General features: G+C 48.3%; 2 protein-coding genes across 4 annotated transcripts; one reads left to right on the forward strand and one right to left on the reverse strand.

The window, feature by feature from the left end:
* Positions 1–36: 36 nt before the first annotated feature.
* SMYD4 (SET and MYND domain containing 4) lies at positions 37–7,184 on the forward strand. 3 transcript variants are annotated; one of them, XM_054646915.2, is made up of 10 exons: positions 37–240; positions 952–1,096; positions 1,924–2,013; positions 2,298–3,441; positions 4,182–4,364; positions 4,654–4,820; positions 5,125–5,260; positions 5,688–5,804; positions 6,116–6,239; positions 6,864–7,184. In XM_054646915.2, exons 1-10 carry the CDS (start codon positions 110–112, stop codon positions 7,012–7,014), a joined length of 2,388 nt encoding a protein of 795 aa, XP_054502890.2. In that variant the 5' UTR covers positions 37–109; the 3' UTR covers positions 7,015–7,184. The 3 variants fall into 3 exon arrangements, with proteins under 3 accessions (XP_054502890.2, XP_077044816.1, XP_077044817.1); XM_077188702.1 differs by having other exon boundaries at positions 38–240; positions 2,298–2,517; XM_077188701.1 differs by lacking the exon at positions 1,924–2,013.
* A 471-nt stretch (positions 7,185–7,655) lies between these two features.
* SERPINF1 (serpin family F member 1) lies at positions 7,656–14,577 on the reverse strand. The gene is made up of 8 exons (XM_054647098.2): positions 14,385–14,577; positions 11,950–12,035; positions 11,389–11,587; positions 11,156–11,311; positions 10,129–10,332; positions 9,209–9,351; positions 8,400–8,610; positions 7,656–8,046 (listed from the first exon to the last, which is right to left on the reverse strand). The coding sequence occupies exons 2-8, from the start codon at positions 12,025–12,027 to the stop codon at positions 7,787–7,789; spliced, it is 1,251 nt and encodes a 416-aa protein (XP_054503073.1). The 5' UTR covers positions 12,028–12,035; positions 14,385–14,577; the 3' UTR covers positions 7,656–7,786.
* Positions 14,578–16,828: the final 2,251 nt, after the last annotated feature.

The raw sequence follows: 16,828 nt of genomic DNA on the forward strand, positions 1-16,828 counted from the left end.
CTCGGCGCTGCTATTGGCTGTCCGCAGCTGTACGGCGGAAGTGCCGCAGGGTTCCGTGCAGCGACGCTGTGGGCGCCGCCATGGTGATGGCGCTGCCGGTGGCGCGGTGATGGCGCTGCCGGTGGCGGAGTGGCAGGGCCGCACCGCCCGGCTCTGGGCCGCGCTGCAGCCGGCGCTAAGGGAGCGGCTGGCGGCGGCTTCGCTTCAGGACGCGGTGCGGTTGGGTTGCGATGTGCTCCGGTGAGCCGCGGGCAGGGCGGGTGCGGTGCAGGGCAACGAGGGGAGCGGGGACTGGAGCGTCTTTTAATGCGGATAAATAATAAAGGGCGGTGTCAAAGGATGGATGAGGCTGCGCCCGGTGGAACCGGGCGATAGGACACGGGGTAACGGGCAGAAAGGGATACCATGGGGAAGTTCCATCTGAATAAAATCCCACCTTTCTACCTCCACCTTTTTTAGCAGGTTGGAGGTCGGCCTCGTGTCCCAGGCTGCTGGTGAGAGGACAAGAAGATATCGGCTTAAACTTCATCTGGGGAGGTTTGGGTTGGACACTAGTAAGAATTCTAGTAAGAATTTCTTGGCAGAGAGGGTGATTAGGCACTGAATGGACTGACAGGGAGGACGTGAAATCTCTGTCCCTGGAGGTGTTTAAGGAAAGATTGGACAGGGCATTCAGTGCTGACAAACCCAGCATCCCTCACAGGCTGGACATCCATCACTCGATGGCCTCAGAGGTCTTTTCCAACCTAATTGATCCTGTGATTGTGGGAATATGGGAAAGAACTTCTTCCCTGCGCAGTGACCACACAGACTGAGAGTGTGGAGTCTCCCTCGCTGGGGATATTCCAGAGCCCTCTGGACACAGACCTGTGCCACAAGGATCATCCTGCTTGAGCAGGGAGGCTGGACCAGGAATTCCAAACTGATTCTTCTCCACCCTGTGTCCTGCAGGAGCGAGGAGGAGGCAGCCCTGGTGCAGTTGTGCCACCGGGCACCCACGGACAAGAAGCCGGAGGCCGCCAGCTGGTACCGGGAGCAGGGCAACCGGGAATTCAAACGGGGCCGGTACCAGGCTGCCCTGAGGCTCTACTCCAAGGTAGGTGTGGTGTGAGGGGGTCCCACCACACCTCACAGCCACAGGATCCCCTCAGGGGATCCCTCTCGGGATTCTAGCTGGTCAGAGTGACCCTGAGATGCGTTGGAAAGTCTCTTTTCCCAGCCCGGCGCTCGAAGAAGGAGTCAGAACTCTTCAGTTCTGGGTCTCAAAGTTGTTTATTGTCTCTTATCTATAAAATTTTTTCTCCTGTCCAGCTGAGGTCTGCTCAGCAAGACAGTCAGAAGCACTCTGCCTGCCCCTGGGGCAGTGTTATATTTTTATACTAAAAACTATGTGTGCAATATTTACAATTACGTTCCAATACCTATCACCTATGTTAGACAGTGAGCTTCTACTCTAAACCAATCTAAAAGTGCCACCATCACAGCAGAAGATGGAGGCCAAGAAGAAGAAGGAGAAAGGCTGGACTCTCCCATATTCCTCCATCTTGCCTGCTGAACCCCCATTCTAAAAACCCCAAAAATGTATTTTTCTCCCAGTGATAAATTCACTATCATTCTACTTAAACTGTCGTAAGGTTGGTAATTTGCTCCATGGGTCATAATCAAAACCACAGGTGTCTTGGGCTCTGTGCCAGGGTCTCTGAGCCCCCTGGCAGGGGTCTTGGCAATCCAAGGACAGCCAGAGGGATGTCCTGAATTCCGAGAGATCCCCAAGAGAGGGTCCTGCAGCCCCTCGTGGTTGAAGGGTGAGGGGTGAGGAGCAGCTCCCAGGAGAGGATCCCCAAAGAGGGGATCCTGCAGGCCCTGCTGAGGGGGTCCTGTGAGGGATCCCCCCAGGCAGCAGCAGTTCTCTGGTCTCTGCAGGCAGCATCCCATGAGCTCCCTGGGAGCCCCGAGGTGTCCGTGTGCTTTGCCAACCGCTCGGCCGCCCTCCTCCACCTGGGGCACTTTGAGGTGAGTGGGGCCAGGGCTGCACCCACCCCACAAGGTCCTGGGTGCCCCTGGGGTGTTTGATTGTTAGAACAAGAGACAGCAGATCAGCTGCTTCCCAAGCTGTGCTTAAAGCATCCATAGCTCAACTTTCCTACTTCGTTTCCACGTCAGGATGCTTTATTTGGGCAGCAGGTTGGTTATGCACATGGAATTTGCTGATTGCTTCCATGAGACTGTCTTAGGTGGAATGAAAGAGCATGAGCTGGTTTTCAAGCCCACTTAAAAGGCCTTATCTTTGTTCCTAGGTTTGTTTGGAAGATATTGCCAGGGCTGAAAGCCATGGCTATCCAGACAGGCTGCTGCCCAAGCTCCTGCTGCGGAAAGCTGAGTGCCTGCTGTGCCTGGGGAGGTTACAGGATGCACAGGATATCCTCAGAGGGCTGGAGAGTAAAATTGCTCTGGATGGGGTCATGACTACACACCTGGCACGGCTACAAAAGCTAAGTCAGCTGAAGGTTAAATTAGGTGAGAAAGAGAGGTGTCCAGAGCCTGCACAAGGAGAACATGGTGGCACTCAAGGGGAGCCAGAGATCTGGGAGGAGAACAACAGGATTTCAGGTGCATCCTCATCCCTGAGCCTGAGTTTTGATGCCGAGAGAGGACGTCACTTGGTGGCCTCCCAGGACATCGTGGCAGGACAGAGCCTGGTGAAAGAGGAGGCCTTTGTGAGTGTGCTGTGCCCTGGGGAGAGCCTTCCCCTGCAGGACGGTGACACAGCGTGGGACACTCGAGCCACCAACGCAGACCTTTACTGCCACCGCTGTCTGAGGCAGCTCCTGGCCTCAGTGCCCTGCCAGGGCTGCAGCTATGCCAAGTACTGCAGCCAGGTCTGTGCAGACAGGGCATGGCAGCAGTACCACAGGGCAGAGTGTTCCCTGGGAGCGCTGCTCCTCACCCTGGGGGTCTTCTGCCACGTGGCCTTGAGGACTGTCCTGCTGCCAGGATTTGCAGAGGTTAGCAGGCTGGTGGAAGGGTCCCACCATGGGGACAAGAGCTTTCAGAACCCTGAGGGAAGCTGCAAGCCTCTCAGTGAGGCAGCAGATGCAGGAGCTGGCAGCAGAGGTGTCCCTGGTTGTGACAGCAGTGGTCGGTACCGGAGCTCCTACCAAGCTCTGTTCCACCTTTTGCCCCACACTGAGCAGCACAGCCCTGAGCACAAGTTCCTCTGCACTCTCAGTGTGGTGGCTCTGTGCAAACAGCTGCAAGCAGCTGGCCTGGAGGCTGCTGTGTTGAGTCAGGAATCGCCTCAGCAGTGGTCCAAACCAAAGACATGTGAGAAAACCTCAGATGAATTGTCCCCAGAGCTGAAGACTGTGGCAGAAGCAATGCTGAGGCATGTGTTGCAGCTGCAGTGTAATGCACAAGCAATCACTGTAATGCAGGAGCTGGGTAAGATAAAAAAATTTAAGCCCTACTGTGTTGTCACATAATGGTTGGGGTTGGAAGGAACCTCTGAAGATGATTCAGTCCAAATCCCTTGCCCAGGCAGGGTCACCTGGAGCAGGTGACACAGGAACATGTCCAGGTGGGTTTGGAATGTCTCCAGACCTCCCTGGACAGCCTGTTCTGCCACCCTCAGTGGAAAGAAGTTTTTCCTCATGTTGAGGTGGAGCTTCTTGTTTAGTTTGTGGTCATTAATCCTCATCCTGGCACCACAGAAAAGAGTCCATCACCATTCTCTGGCACCTGTATTTGTATATGTATTGATGAGATCCCTTCTCAGTCTTCTCCAGACTAACCAAGCCCAGCTCCCTCAGTCTCTCCTCATAAGAGAGATGCTCCAGACCCCTCATCCACTGGACCCTCTCCAGTAGCTCCTCTTTCCTGTCCTGAGGATCCCAGGACTGTCCTCTCCTTGCCCATCTTCTTGTGGGAAGTGAAGACATTAAATTCTCAGCTGTAAAAAGCTCCCATTGCAGATGGAAATGATTTGTTTCCAATTTAATGGCCTGTCCCATGCTGGCCTGTTCCTTGGTGCCCATGCAGAGTGTGTTTAGCTGTTATTTATTGCAGCAATATACCAGGAACCTTTCTGCCGCTGCCTGTGATCGGTCACGGGGCTCCTTGCAGAGATCGTGTGGGTTTGTGAGCATTCCATCTCAACCTGCTTGGTTTTCCTCTGTCTTCAGGGCCTGGAGATGGGGCTGTTGTAGATAAGAAGCCTGTGAGGCTGGCAACAGCCTTCTTCCCTGTCCTCAGCCTCCTGAACCACTCGTGCTGCCCCAATACCAGCGTGTCATTCAGTGGGACAGCTGCCACTGTCAGGGCAGCACAGCCAATCTCAAGTGGCCAAGAGGTTTTGCATTGCTATGGTAAGCCCCAGTTCTGTGTTTGTCTCAAGGCACAGACATCATTCACCTCCCCTTATCATGCTGATGGCTATTTATATCATAATTCTCATCTAATTCTCATCTAATGTTGCCAGGGTCTTTGTTTAACAGCCTTGACCAACATTTCATCTCTTAACCCCTCTGTTAGATTTTCAGTCCCCAGTTGTGTCCTCCCCAAAATATACCTAGTCTCAATTGTAACAAAAATCCATTTATTCTGATGTTAAGAACTGTACCTGTGGGAGATCTTTACCCTTGCCATCCTCTGCAGGGCCTCACTGGTGTAGGATGAGGGTTGCTGAGAGACAGCAGCTTCTCAGTCAGTATTTCTTCAAGTGTCGCTGCCCAGCATGCCTCCAGGAGTTAGAGCCTGGTGTCAAGAGTGTGGTGTCCATCAGAAATTCGTTCTGCTGTCCCAAATGCCAGGCCCAAATGCAGGTAATTCTCCATGGTTATGACTGTGCAACTTAGTGGGGTGTGTAAGGTTTGGGTCTGGGAAAGCCAAGAGGTGAAGGCCTCACTTTGAGCCCTCCTCAGAAGCCAAAAGCTCCTGTTGAGTCAAGACAGTATCTCACTGTTTCTTACAAAATCAAATAAGTTGATAACAATTTATTTAAAAAATCACTTTGTTTAATGAATAAAACTGAAAAACAATTTAGCATCTCTGTAACCCAGAGCTAATGCAGATGGAGAGCTTTGAGCTGAATGTGAGCAGGAATGATCACAAAGGTGATTTCCACAGGGGGAAGAAGACACACTTTGCTGTTCAAATGAAGCTTGTGCAACCTCAGCCAGCAGAGATCACCTGTCTGGCCGTTTACAGGACCTTCAGCAACAAATCAAGAAAGCTTTAGACCTGCTGAGAGTCGGGAAGGCTGGTGAGGCTCAGCTTTGTGCCCAGAGGTCAGGCCCAGGTTGGGACAGGAACCATGAGATGGCACTGTTGCTCATGCCATTGGGGTGCTGTCACTTGTGGCCTGGTGTCCCTGGGGACTTCAGCTTTAGATTTTTTTATACCCCCTGATCTGAGTGTTAATCTAAGTCACACATTGTTCCATAGTAAAGTAATTAAATAAAAAGAAATCAGGGTAATATTGGAGTTGGGCATTCCCTTGTTTTCCTGGAGGGAGTTGGGCCAACGCTGGGGTAGAATAAGCAGAGGTGCAGATGAAGTCAGTGTTGAATCCTAACCAAACCTCAATCAGCTGTGCAAAGATGAGATTGGATTGATTTTATTTCATGGATCATGGAAAACTGGACACTCACCACAGGGTGAACTTTATAACCTTTTTTTTTTTTTAATAGATCAGGCTATCAAAATGCTCCTGAAGTGTCAGATGGATGCTGGAACCTTCTTGTCTCCAGAGCATTTGCTGATGGGAGAGATGGAGGATCATCTGGCACAGGTCTATGCTACTCTTGGTATGGCACTTGGTCCTCTCACTATCCCATGTCTCCTGAACTTTGAATTTAACATCCTTAGCTTTTTCTGGGACTGGCCCTCTCATTTTTTCCCCTGGTTTTGTCAGCAGGGCTCTCAGAAAGACCAAACCTGTGTTCCCAGCAGCCAGTGAACAATAATACTGTGCTCTCGTGTTCTTTTAAATTCCCTGTCCTGGTTCTGTGGACAGAGTTCACATTTTGATTAATTCTGTCAGATTCTTCGGGTGGCAGTAGCTCTAGGAAGTATTTATTAATTTCTCATTGTTTTGTTTTGTTTGTTTTTCCATCAGGGAAGTGGCAGGAAGCAGCCAGACACCTGAAGAAGAGTATTGAGATTGTGGAAATGCACCATGGGCCATCAAGTGTAGAAACAGGCCATGAACTTTTCAAGCTGGCACAAATCCTCTTCAATGGGTGAGTTTGGTTTCATCCTCTGTCCCTGCCCTGCACCACTCCTGAGTGTCTGACACAAGATCAGGGCACCTGAAGGGTGTCTAACAGCACACAGGGCAGTCTAGCACAGGTGCTCTCTTAGGAATCTGTTTCTCTATTTTGTGCCTGTCTATCTTTTTATTCTCCCTGGCTCAATTTATTCCCTGTCCAATTGTTTTATTCTGTCAACTCATCACCCTTGGTGTTTATATCTCAGTTGTATAATGTTGCTGACATCTTCTCAAAAGAGGGAATGAAATCCTCTTGTTTTATTGGCAAGGAAATCCCTGACTGCTTCTGCAAATCTCCTCACAACAACTCCCTTTAACCAAATTAATTTTAGCAGGAGCTGCAGTGATGAAATAGTAGGTTTTTATATACTCAAAGATAATGTTTTCAGGTTTTGTCCTTACCTTTCCATTCCCCTCATCCTCCCTTTGCAGCTGAAGCAGACACAATTTTCCTGCTGCTGGAAGGCAGGGGAGGGTGGGATCTGTAGCCATGAACAGGTTTAGGTTTTTGTTAGGGAGGGCTTAAAGGTTGTGTAAGTCAAGAAGCTGAATGAAGTATTTTGCATGCTCTGTTCTTATTATCTTCCTATTTCAGCTTTGCAGTTTCTGAAGCTCTGAGCACAATTCAAAGAGCAGAGGGGATTTTGTCAGTGCACTTTGGTCCTCAGAGTGCTCAGATCCAGGAACTACAAGAGATGAAGGCCTGTCTGTCAGAGCTTCCCAGAAACATCCTTCAGAGGACCTAATTTCCCTGTCAAAGGAAGCTGCAATGTGATCTTTCATCAAAGCTAAGTGTCATGTGGTAAGGTAGTCATGTAGTACAAGCTGGAAAATCATGTGTAACAGCAACTTGAATGAAGTCTTGAAATGCTCTTTAGTGAGCCTGTTGTAAATAAAATGACCAATTCTAACGTGAGAGGTGTGTGTGTGGTATGGTGGGAACAGAGGCTGTTGTATAAGTTCTGTGTGTGGGTTGGAAGCAAATGTTTGAGTTGCTTTTGTGTGAGGTGTGACTCTCCCCTGTGTGGTGCCCTGAGCATTATGAACATACAGTCATCCAGAGCACGTTGCCTTCTATTTTTAATACTGTGAGGCACTTTCCTTCTTGCCAGTGTCAAATGGAAATGGTTGGAAGGGGTGAGGCAACGGCCTGGGAAGTGCAAACTTACAGTCTGTAAAAGGGGGCACTGCAGAGCTTGGAGGGCTCCAGCACAGGTCTGTCAGTGATGAGGGACTCAGGATCAACAGCTGGTGTCAGGTTGGAAAGCAGGATGGGGAACAGTGCAGCACACACCACATAATGTTTGCTTTCAGGACACAGCACTGCATTCCTCCTCTGGGAAAACTGGGAGTGTAGGCAGATAACCTTTCAAGGGAGAATACTTGCTGAGATTTAATAGCAAAAGCTCTTTTATTGCAGCATGAAGGCATTTGCAAGTTGTGTCTTTGTGCAGCAGAGCAGGGAGCCAGTATCCCTCCCAGTATCACCCTTACCATTGCAGATTATTGTGAAGGGATCTAAACACCCCTGGGATCCAGGATCTTGCCAATGAAGAGGAGGGTTCCAGTGGTGTCATCCCTCAGTACAAGAAGGAAGGGTCTGTCCACGTGGTATTCTATGGGGAAGGTCAGACGAGCAGCAGTGGCCCCAGGGTTTGGTGTGGATCTTTCCCCATCCTCACTAAGCTCCAGCATTGCCTTGTGTTGCACATGGGATAATCTCAGAGGTTTGGCAGAAATCTTGGAGAAATCAGGTGATGTGAAAAGTGATTGGAGCCCTGGAGAAAAGAGAGAAAGTTCCATTAGCTGGGGGCATGGATTGCAGAAGGGGGAGCAGCACTGCTCACGTGTGATCCACGAGGGCAGGGAGCTGCTTGGGCAGAGGTTTTTGGGGGAACAGGGAGGAGCAGCTTCCATCTGCTTGTACTGAGCTTCACCCACAATCTCAGCAGCACTGCACGAGCTTGGTGGAGGGATGTGATAAAAAGCTGACAAGTCCTGGATGAAGGTGATTTGGTTGCTGGTGAGACCTCCACAACCATAGCTAACAACCCACCAGCTTCATAATCTGAGAGCAGGAAGCAACTTGACCACTGCCTGGAGTCCTGCAAGGAGGGTGTGATGCACATACTTGTCTCCTTTATTGTGCTGCCAAGTGCCTCTTCGTGGTTCAGCTTTAGTTTGGGCAGGCTCAGCACAGCATGGACTGTCTTCAGCTCCTTGTCCACATCGTGGACAAACTCAGAAGTGAGGCTTTCCTCAATCAGAGTCATGTTCTGGGTCACCTTCGTGGGCAGGAAGAACATGGCACTGATTCCCTCTGTCAGGGGCAGCTGGGCAATCTGCAAGGCCAGAAATAAGAGAGAGATAAGAAAGGGTCACATCAATAATAAAGTTTTACCCATCCTGTACCAAGCAGTGGCCTGATTCTCAGGCTGAAATCTCAACCTTTTCAGTGACCATTTGATCTTTTTCCCTGTTTGCTTTTATCTGACACGATGCTTCCTGACACTTCTGGCTTTTCCCCCAGGCTTTTATCCATCCTTGCTGCACTCTTCCTGCTATGGAAGTGCTCTCTCACCTGTAGCATTGCTTTGGGGAATTCTCACTTGAACACCTTTGAACTCATGCTCCAAGGAAAGATTAGTTGAAAGAGGTAGAAATGGAAAAGTTTTGAGAGGTGTGCCCTGCCCTTCTTGCCCAACTTTAATTCAAGCAATACAGGCTGGTAGGACCTGGGCATAATTTATCTTTTGGATTGCTTGTGACATAGCTTGGGTAGAAGCAGGATATCCTAAGAGTCAACACACTGCCTTTCAAAATAGGGGTTGCAAAAGCAGCTGATGGGAGGAGCAAGGCTGGGGTGGGTTAACAGGCAGGTGTAGCTGAACCTGCTCCTCAGTAGGTTTAGGAGATCTTAGGCAATATTTGCTGTCTGACCTTGCAGTTGAGTTCTGAGTCAAAGCCATATCTCAGGATGGCTTTGGGGTCTGACATCATGGACACCTTCACAGTCCTGTCCTCATCCAGGTGGAAGTCCTTCAGGGCAGTCTTCTTGGTGTCAAACTTGGTTTTCCATGTCCCTGTTTTATAAGAGAGAAAATGGAGGATTTTTCTGGAATAACAGCATATGAAACCAGGCTTATGCCTGTGGCTGAATAATCTTGTGCTTTAATATGCACTATTTGTGCATTAAGGAGTTGAGGCATAACAGGGATAGAAATAGACTGATTGGAGCTACTGATTTACTGCCATCCTTGGCCCCTCCTTTTCATCTGAGAATTGGCTAAATGGCAAATAAATAATCAAGCCAGTGTATGGGTGGAGTAGCCAGTGGGAAGCTGATGTCTACTTATGTAATTACAAAACTATTTTAAAGGGTAACAGTTGTGTCAATGGATATAAAGTGCTTCTCTCCCCACCCTTTATTTTGCTCCTTGTCTCTAAGCAATAATTCTCCAGGACACTGGCTTACAGCATGTTTAAGAACAGCTCTCTAGTATCAAAATATTCCTTCTACAGTGGTAAGAAGGCTCAGAACTCTCTAAGCTGTTCCTTCCCTAAATGGTAATATTCCATCTCTGAATGGAGTTTTGTGAGCTTAAACTTCCCTCTCTGATTCTTACTGCAAACAGGTCAAGATTCAACTCCCCAAGAGTAATCATTCCTCCCTCAGGACTATTTTTGTTCAGGTAGTATGCTTTTTTTTTCCTTCTTTATTAAACATTCTCAAACACTTTCTTCTCACACTCTCTGTTTGACAGCCTGTTTGCTTTACTGGAGGTGAGAGCATTCCTTCACATCTCCTCTAACAGGTGCTTAATGCACTTTTTCTGTGTCCAAGCACCCAACATTCTTACCCTTGAAGAAAGCAGCCCCAGCAAGGAGAATGCTGACATCTGTGGGCATGTCCTTCATGAACCTCATGATCCTTCCCTTTGTCTGCTGTCGGGCCCAGGTGTTGATTTCTTGCAGGTCCAGCTGGGTGTTGCCACTCAGTGCCCTCGGTCTCATCTTGTAGGATTTCTCGAGCTGGCTGTGAAATCCAGGCCTTGCCCTGAGTCCTGGGGAATAAAAACATGGATGCTGCAGCTAGCTCCCTTATCCAAACAATCTCCAGGCAGCAGGTGGCAATCCAAAGCCCAGCAGCAGGTCTCTCATAAAATATCTGGCCCTGTTTGTCTCCAGAAACTCAAATTCCTTTGAAGAGGAATATCTGAAAGCACATTAAGGAAAGTGATCCAAATCCTACAGCCACCCATGCTGGAGCATGGGATAACTCTCTTCTGAAAACTGAAAAAAGGAGATAAGAACTGAAGGCTTGGACACAGCCATTCCCACATCAGCCTTTCTTCTTTCCCCAGCCTGCTTTCTGAGTACAGCTTACTCAACCTATTGGATTCTTGGAACCAGCAGGTTCCAAAAGATAGCTCTCAGCATTCTCAGCAGATGTTTATTGCATGCCAGAAGCAGACATTTCAAATACCTCTGCAAGGAATTAAACAAAGGAATATGGCTGAGTGTTATCACAAATAGAAAATGTGATCTGTGGTTCCTGGAAGCCAGCAACACCTGCCAGACAGCCTGGAGTGAAGGCAAAATTATCAGCAAGTTTCTTTTAGGTCTTCTGTGAGTTAACTGTTCTGTCACCAATGTCTTTGTGTGCATGTCTGGTCTTTTATTTAAGTGCACACAAACTTTCCAGGCTTTTTCTGGAGCAGCAAGAGCATTCCATGCCCTGTCTGCATCCTGGCTCAGCAGGATGTCAGAGCCAGAGCTGTTAGTGCCGTGTTACTCCGTGTGTTTCTATATATACACTCACGCCAAAATAACTGCTGCCAACAGCTTTTTAGGTAAAATTTCATAGAGGGGAAGAAGGACTTTTACTTTTCTCCAAGATGATCCGGGAGGCACTTTTCATGCTCTTCTCTGGCCCAGTCACACTGCCCAGGAGCTCCTTGTAGGTGTCGTGCACCTCGGCCTTGTTGAGCAGATCGTAGAAGAGGGCGCGGGAAATCGCATCCTCGGTTCGTTCTCCAGCCCCTGCCAACGAGCAGGAAAGCATGAGGGAAGGGCTGCCAAACCTGAGGGCGAGTGTGGAAATGGGGCAAAGGACTCACCAAGTGAGAGAGCAGAAAGTGCAGTGGCCAGGCTGAAGGGAGACAGCAGCACGTTGGCCGTGGCTGTGCGGCTGGACTGCTGGCGGTACAGGTCGTAGCCAAAGTTGGAGACTGCAGCTGCCAGCTTGTTCACAGGGCTCTTGTAGAATGGATCTTCCTCTTCCTCACCAGCATTGGCTCCATCAGCTGTGGCAGAGTTCTGGCAGGTCCAAGGAGTGCTTTGGTTAGACTTGCAGGTGTGGTAAACGCTTCATAGGCAAACAACTACAGATATTCTTCAATGACTCACAGAAAATATTGATTTAATCTTACAGAGGGTGTAGGAACAGCTACTTTAATGCCAGAGGCAGCACTGAGTTTGAAATTCTGCCTCCTGGTCATCCCCTGATGTAACTACTGTGGTTTTATCCAGGTAAAGCAGGAGTTAGTCTCATTATGTTGCTAAATAAAATCCCAGTAATTTAGAAGGGTGGTGCTTAATCCTTCAGTAAGAATCTCTAAAATTAAATTATCTGCTCCACACCTCTCCCCCTTGCTCTCTGCACATTGTCTCCCACTCACCTGCTCAGTAGCTGAGTTCTGAGATCTGCTTGGGACAGTTAAGAGACCCAGGAAAAGGAGAATCACTGGAATCTGCATGCCTGGACCTACAGAGTAAGAATATGACAGAGAGTGTTTGAGCAATCAGGTAAATACATCTCTACCACAGCTATTCACTGTACCTGGCTGTGACATGAGCTGCAGTGACAGATGCTGCTGCTTGTCCTTCCAGTTGTGAAACACACACCTGATCTGAGCCAGGTTTCCTTCTCTAGTTGGAATTATTCAGTCAGACTGGCCCCAGTGACTTTAAAATTGGGCAAGCACACGGTGTGGGTGTGCCTGAGCACAAAAGCAGATGTGTGTGGCCCAAACCACACTGATGCTGGCAGTTGTTGAGTGCCAAGGTCCAGAAAAGCACCAAATCATTGCTTCTGAGTCTCAGGCTTCAGAAAAATTCAAGACTCCATTTGTAAAAGGTACCAAATCCATACTGTTGAATGGGGCAGAAAGCAACACTGACTGGTACTGCTTTGATGTACAAATTAACTGCCTCAGGCAGTAGTTTACTGTTTCTTGTGTCTACATGTACCTGTGTCCATTCTTTGCTTCTTATTTGCAATCTGATGAAGTAAAATAGAAGAGGTTTCTTAAAAGACAGTAAGGAAACCTGGAGAAGTGAAAGGCAGAGCTTGGCTTATTCAACATTTTAAATGGAAGTGGGAGAAAAGCACCAAACTCCCCAAAGCTGTCCCTTGTGTGAAATCCACTTTTCATCACTGCAGTTCTGGGATGAGTGGCCCTTCCAGACAGATCTGTCTGGTCCAGAAGGGCACTGAGTAACCCAGGGCTTTGCTGTGGGCAAACCAGAGCTACTGAAGGGTCCTGCCCCCGAGAACAGACGCCACTGAGGCTGGCCTGAAGCAATGTTTAGATAGATTCCCAGAAATTAAAGGAAGAGGGTTGTATTTAACTAACCCCTGTCATCCAGACAACTGGAGAAATCAGAGGAAGAACATGTGTTTCAGATTAAATCCAGCTACAAAGAAAACACGCCTGCTGCTGGAAATACACGTGGCCACAACAGCCCCAGCTCAAGACCCTGTTCAGGCAGAGTGAGAGGCAGTTTGCTGATTCCCTTCCCTGCCTTTTCTTCCACAGGCAGCTCTCCCTTGGAGAAAAAAGCATCACAGGGGAGGTTTTAATCTCTCATCTGTGTTCAGCCAGTGTAACACAGAAGTGGTACCCTCTTTCCCCCATGCCCTTGCATCCTGGAACCTGCTGCCATCCCAGCTGCAGAATGGGTGAGGTTTGTGGTGCAGAAGATGTGGATCAAGAGGATTTACTGGTGGTGTGATAGTGGATGTGATGCTGGGATTGCTCCTGTCATTCCAGAGATTTACAGCTGGAAGAGAGGTGCCAGAAGTCCTGCATGAGTCTAAGTCTGACAGGTTAAGCAAGGGCTCTGTGAGGATGCCTGTGCCAAGCTGCACTCCTGCATGCTGAGAGGAAGAGGTTTGGCCCAGTCTAGCTTAGAGATGAAGCTTTTCCATGGAGCATAACCTTTTCCCTGAAGAAAAAGAAAATAATCTCAACACAACCTCTGCTTCCAGCTACACTGAGCTCCTGGGAGCATGGGAGCAGAGATTGGTTTTGCAGATTGTATTGTTTTTGCCAGTACTGTCACCAGCTTCATATTTCTCAGACTTAGCCAAAAAGCAATTTCCATTTTAAAAAGACAAAGCCTTTTGAGTTTGAATTGGCCCGAACATCTGGATTCTATTTGTATTTCTCTTAGCACACAGCCAGAAATGCAGAGAAAAGAATTTGGTTGGATTGGAGGTGGGATGGTTTCAGGCATGATATTAAAATCTGTGGCTGCCTTGAAGCAGAAGAGAAGGAGCAGCAGCGAGTGATGTTACAGTCAAAAAGCACAGGAAGAAAACCTTGAGAAATGAGCTGAGAAGGAACTTTGTGTCTGGGAGTTGTCCATTTGTGAAGGCCTGCAGGTGCAAAGGAAATATTTTACTTCCCACCTACAGTGGTACAAGTCTCTCTCATCATTTATAAACACTTCTGACTTTAGAGGTGCTGTGAAACAGGACCCATCAGTTCAGGCTGCTCGCTCTGCTTGTTCCACAGCTCCTGGAGCATCCTGCAGCCACCAGCTCCAGAGGATTTCACTGTCACACCATCACAGACAGCAAACATCTTCCCAGCTGCCTGAAAGGCGCAAAACCCACCCCAGTTCCCCAGCACAGCTCAGCCCCGGGGGCAAAGCCGATGCTGGTGGCTCCCCATCCTTGGTGAGGTCTCTTGGTGGGGATCCCACCTGCAGAAGAGCCATTCTTCCCCTTTCCCAGCTCCTCTGAGAGCTGCCCAGCCTCAGCCCCTGGCCGTGACCCAGGTGAGCTGTCCCTGGGCTGTCCCTGGGCTGTCCCTGGGCTGTCCCTTACCTGGGGCTCCTCTCGGCCGCGGCTCTCAGGGCTCCCAGCGGGTGCGAGTCGAGGACAGTGCGGGTTTGGTGCAGCCACTTCTGCTTTTTGCTGCTTCCCCCAGCCCAGCCTTCGGCAGGCTTCAGGTTACAGCTTCCCAGGGCTCTCTTAAAGTGCTCTGCTCCCATTTTCTGCCCCTGCCACCCTCGCCCTGAATTGCACCAATTTTCCAACTCTTTCTTCGCCCCAAAACAATTCCCCGTGCCAAGGGCAGCCTGGTGGGTAAAGCACAGGTGGGAAAGGCAAACAGTCCCTGCTCTGTTTGAGCAGGTCTTTTATCCCTGCAGTTCTGCCATAGGTCACATCAGGGAATTCCTTCTGTCTCAGAGGTATGGTTAATGCAGTAGTGTTTAATGGATTTATAGATTTATGTCCAAGATTTAATGGAGAGACTGTGGAAATAGGATTCTGTTGTTTGAGGCAGTTAAGATGCTGGGAACTGCTTGTATCCAGTGATAGTTATAGTTAACAAGAAATCATTAACTGGCTTAAAGTTTTTGGCTGAAAAGAAAGAGGCTGGAAAGCCAAGGACTTGTTAAAAAAAGAAGATGAATTAAGAGAATCTTGTAGAAGCTTTCAGAATGATAAATGATATGGAGAAAGGAAAGGGACAGAGGAGTTCCATTATTACTTTCCACAGAAAGGCTCAAGGGGAGCACCCACCCGTGCACATTTAAATCAAGGGAGTGTATTTTTAAACAAGTATTAAATTGTAAAACTCATTATAACTAGATATTGCAGAAGATGAAAGATAAAAATAGATTTGAGGTAAAAAACCCAACCCAAACCAGATTAGTGGAAGAAAGGTCCCCTGAAGGCCACCAATGGCCAGCTGGGCAATACAGCCAGGGAACAGTGGGTTTTGCTTGGCCCTTGCCATTCTTTTTTTTCCTCAGCCGTGGTTACTGGAAGGAGCAGGACACTGGGCATGATGTAGCTAACCAGATCCAGCTGTTTCTCTGTTTGGAAATGCTGCAAAGGCATTGATGGCAGAGCCCCCAGGCTGGGACGTCTCTCTGGGCTCCCTGCCAGCAGGTAACAGGAGCTCCTCCCTGTGAGCACTGAGCTCACCCAGTCCCTCAGCAAAGGGGAAAGGATGGGCTCAGAGGTGCAGTGACTGCTGGCTTTGCAAGCCAGGAGAGCAGATCAGGTGTGCCCTGAGATTGGTCAGGGCTTCAAAGGCCACCCCTCCTAACCAGAGGGGTTTCTGAAAGCTCTGCTTTCAGCTGCTTCTCAGCTTGCTCTGTGCAAAATCATCTGCAGGGAAAAAATTGTACTGGTTATTCTTCCATTCTCAGCCCAGGAATGGGGGTGTTGGCTGTGGAGATGTTTTCTGGTGGTTTTCATCTCTTTGTGATACCTTGTTTGTGGTGATAAAATGCCCTTTATGGAAGGACCGCTAGAGAAGTTTTTATGTCTTGTCTCTATCTTCAAATGAAAATCCATCTGTTTAAATACAGGTTTGCTTTTAAAACCATTTAAATCAGAGTGGTAGTTTCACAGAATGTTATTACAGACCAAAGCCAGCTTTATTCCTGTAGGTGAAGGGTGTTCCTGAAATGGTGCATTAAACTCACCTAACAAAATCAGTTTTATTAAATCAATACAAACATTTTGCTGTTGTTCTGGTTTGGTCTCAGTCTGCTCTTCTGACAGGGTTCACCTCTGCTGTGGAAGTAGTGGTGATATGAATTTGCTCTAGGTAAGTAAAAAAATGCATCTAATATGAAAGAAACTGGGACTTATTTGATATTCTGAGCCAGTGGTGCAGATGGATAGAGCAGACACCCTGTGCTAGTCATGTCTTTTCAGAATACAGCTCCGTCAAAATGAAAGCTTTAGCAATGCAAAGTGGAAACTCCTGAGCAGAAACATTAATATTACTTTGCATTTTACAAACTGCCTCTTCTGGAAAGTCAGTGGAGTGAAAAAGAGTCTTATGGTTGGTGTAACTGATAATTTGTTGAGCGAAGCACAGTCATGGAGGGCTGCTGTACTGTCAAATAAGATGAAATTAATAGTTTGACAAGAATAGCTTGGAGGAGGAGTGATGGCAGCAAGACAGAAAATAGGAAATAAGAACCAAGCTGTTCAGGAAACTGAGAACAAGGGGAAAAACTTTATAAAAGCGGGAGCTGGAGGGCAGAGGCGTGAAAAGGAAAACTTGAGCTTCAAATTTTGCAGCGGTTGCAGTGCAACAGGGTGGCATTCAGGGAGGTTACAGTAGCCAAAGAAGACTTACCTAAGGCATGGAATGGTATTTCTGAATGCTAGGAATGAATCTGTATAAATAAATAAGCTAAAATGTTCCCTGTGGGCTAGAGCTGTGCCCTCTAGTAAGAAAGACTGAATTCTTGTGGGTTTACTTGTTAAAATTGCAGGGCTCTGTAATTACAGCCTCTTTC

Source organism: Agelaius phoeniceus, chromosome 20, assembly GCF_051311805.1.
Source record: "Agelaius phoeniceus isolate bAgePho1 chromosome 20, bAgePho1.hap1, whole genome shotgun sequence".
Classification (NCBI taxonomy): Eukaryota; Metazoa; Chordata; class Aves; order Passeriformes; family Icteridae; genus Agelaius; species Agelaius phoeniceus.

What these genes read in the sequence shown, in the direction of transcription:
- SMYD4 (XM_054646915.2), top strand. Translation starts at nt 110, where the DNA reads ATGGCGCTGCCGGTGGCGGAGTGGCAGGGCCGCACCGCCCGGCTCTGG. An exon ending in CACTGTAATGCAGGAGCTGG is followed by an intron (nt 3,442 to 4,181) that starts GTAAGATAAAAA and finishes CTCTGTCTTCAG; the next exon opens with GGCCTGGAGATGGGGCTGTT. An exon ending in GCACAAATCCTCTTCAATGG is followed by an intron (nt 6,240 to 6,863) that starts GTGAGTTTGGTT and finishes TTCCTATTTCAG; the next exon opens with CTTTGCAGTTTCTGAAGCTC.
- SERPINF1 (XM_054647098.2), bottom strand. Translation starts at nt 12,027, where the DNA reads ATGCAGATTCCAGTGATTCTCCTTTTCCTGGGTCTCTTAACTGTCCCA. An exon ending in AGAACTCAGCTACTGAGCAG is followed by an intron (nt 11,588 to 11,949) that starts GTGAGTGGGAGA and finishes TGGACCTGCCAG; the next exon opens with AACTCTGCCACAGCTGATGG. An exon ending in TGGGGCTGCTTTCTTCAAGG is followed by an intron (nt 9,352 to 10,128) that starts GTAAGAATGTTG and finishes CTTATAAAACAG; the next exon opens with GGACATGGAAAACCAAGTTT.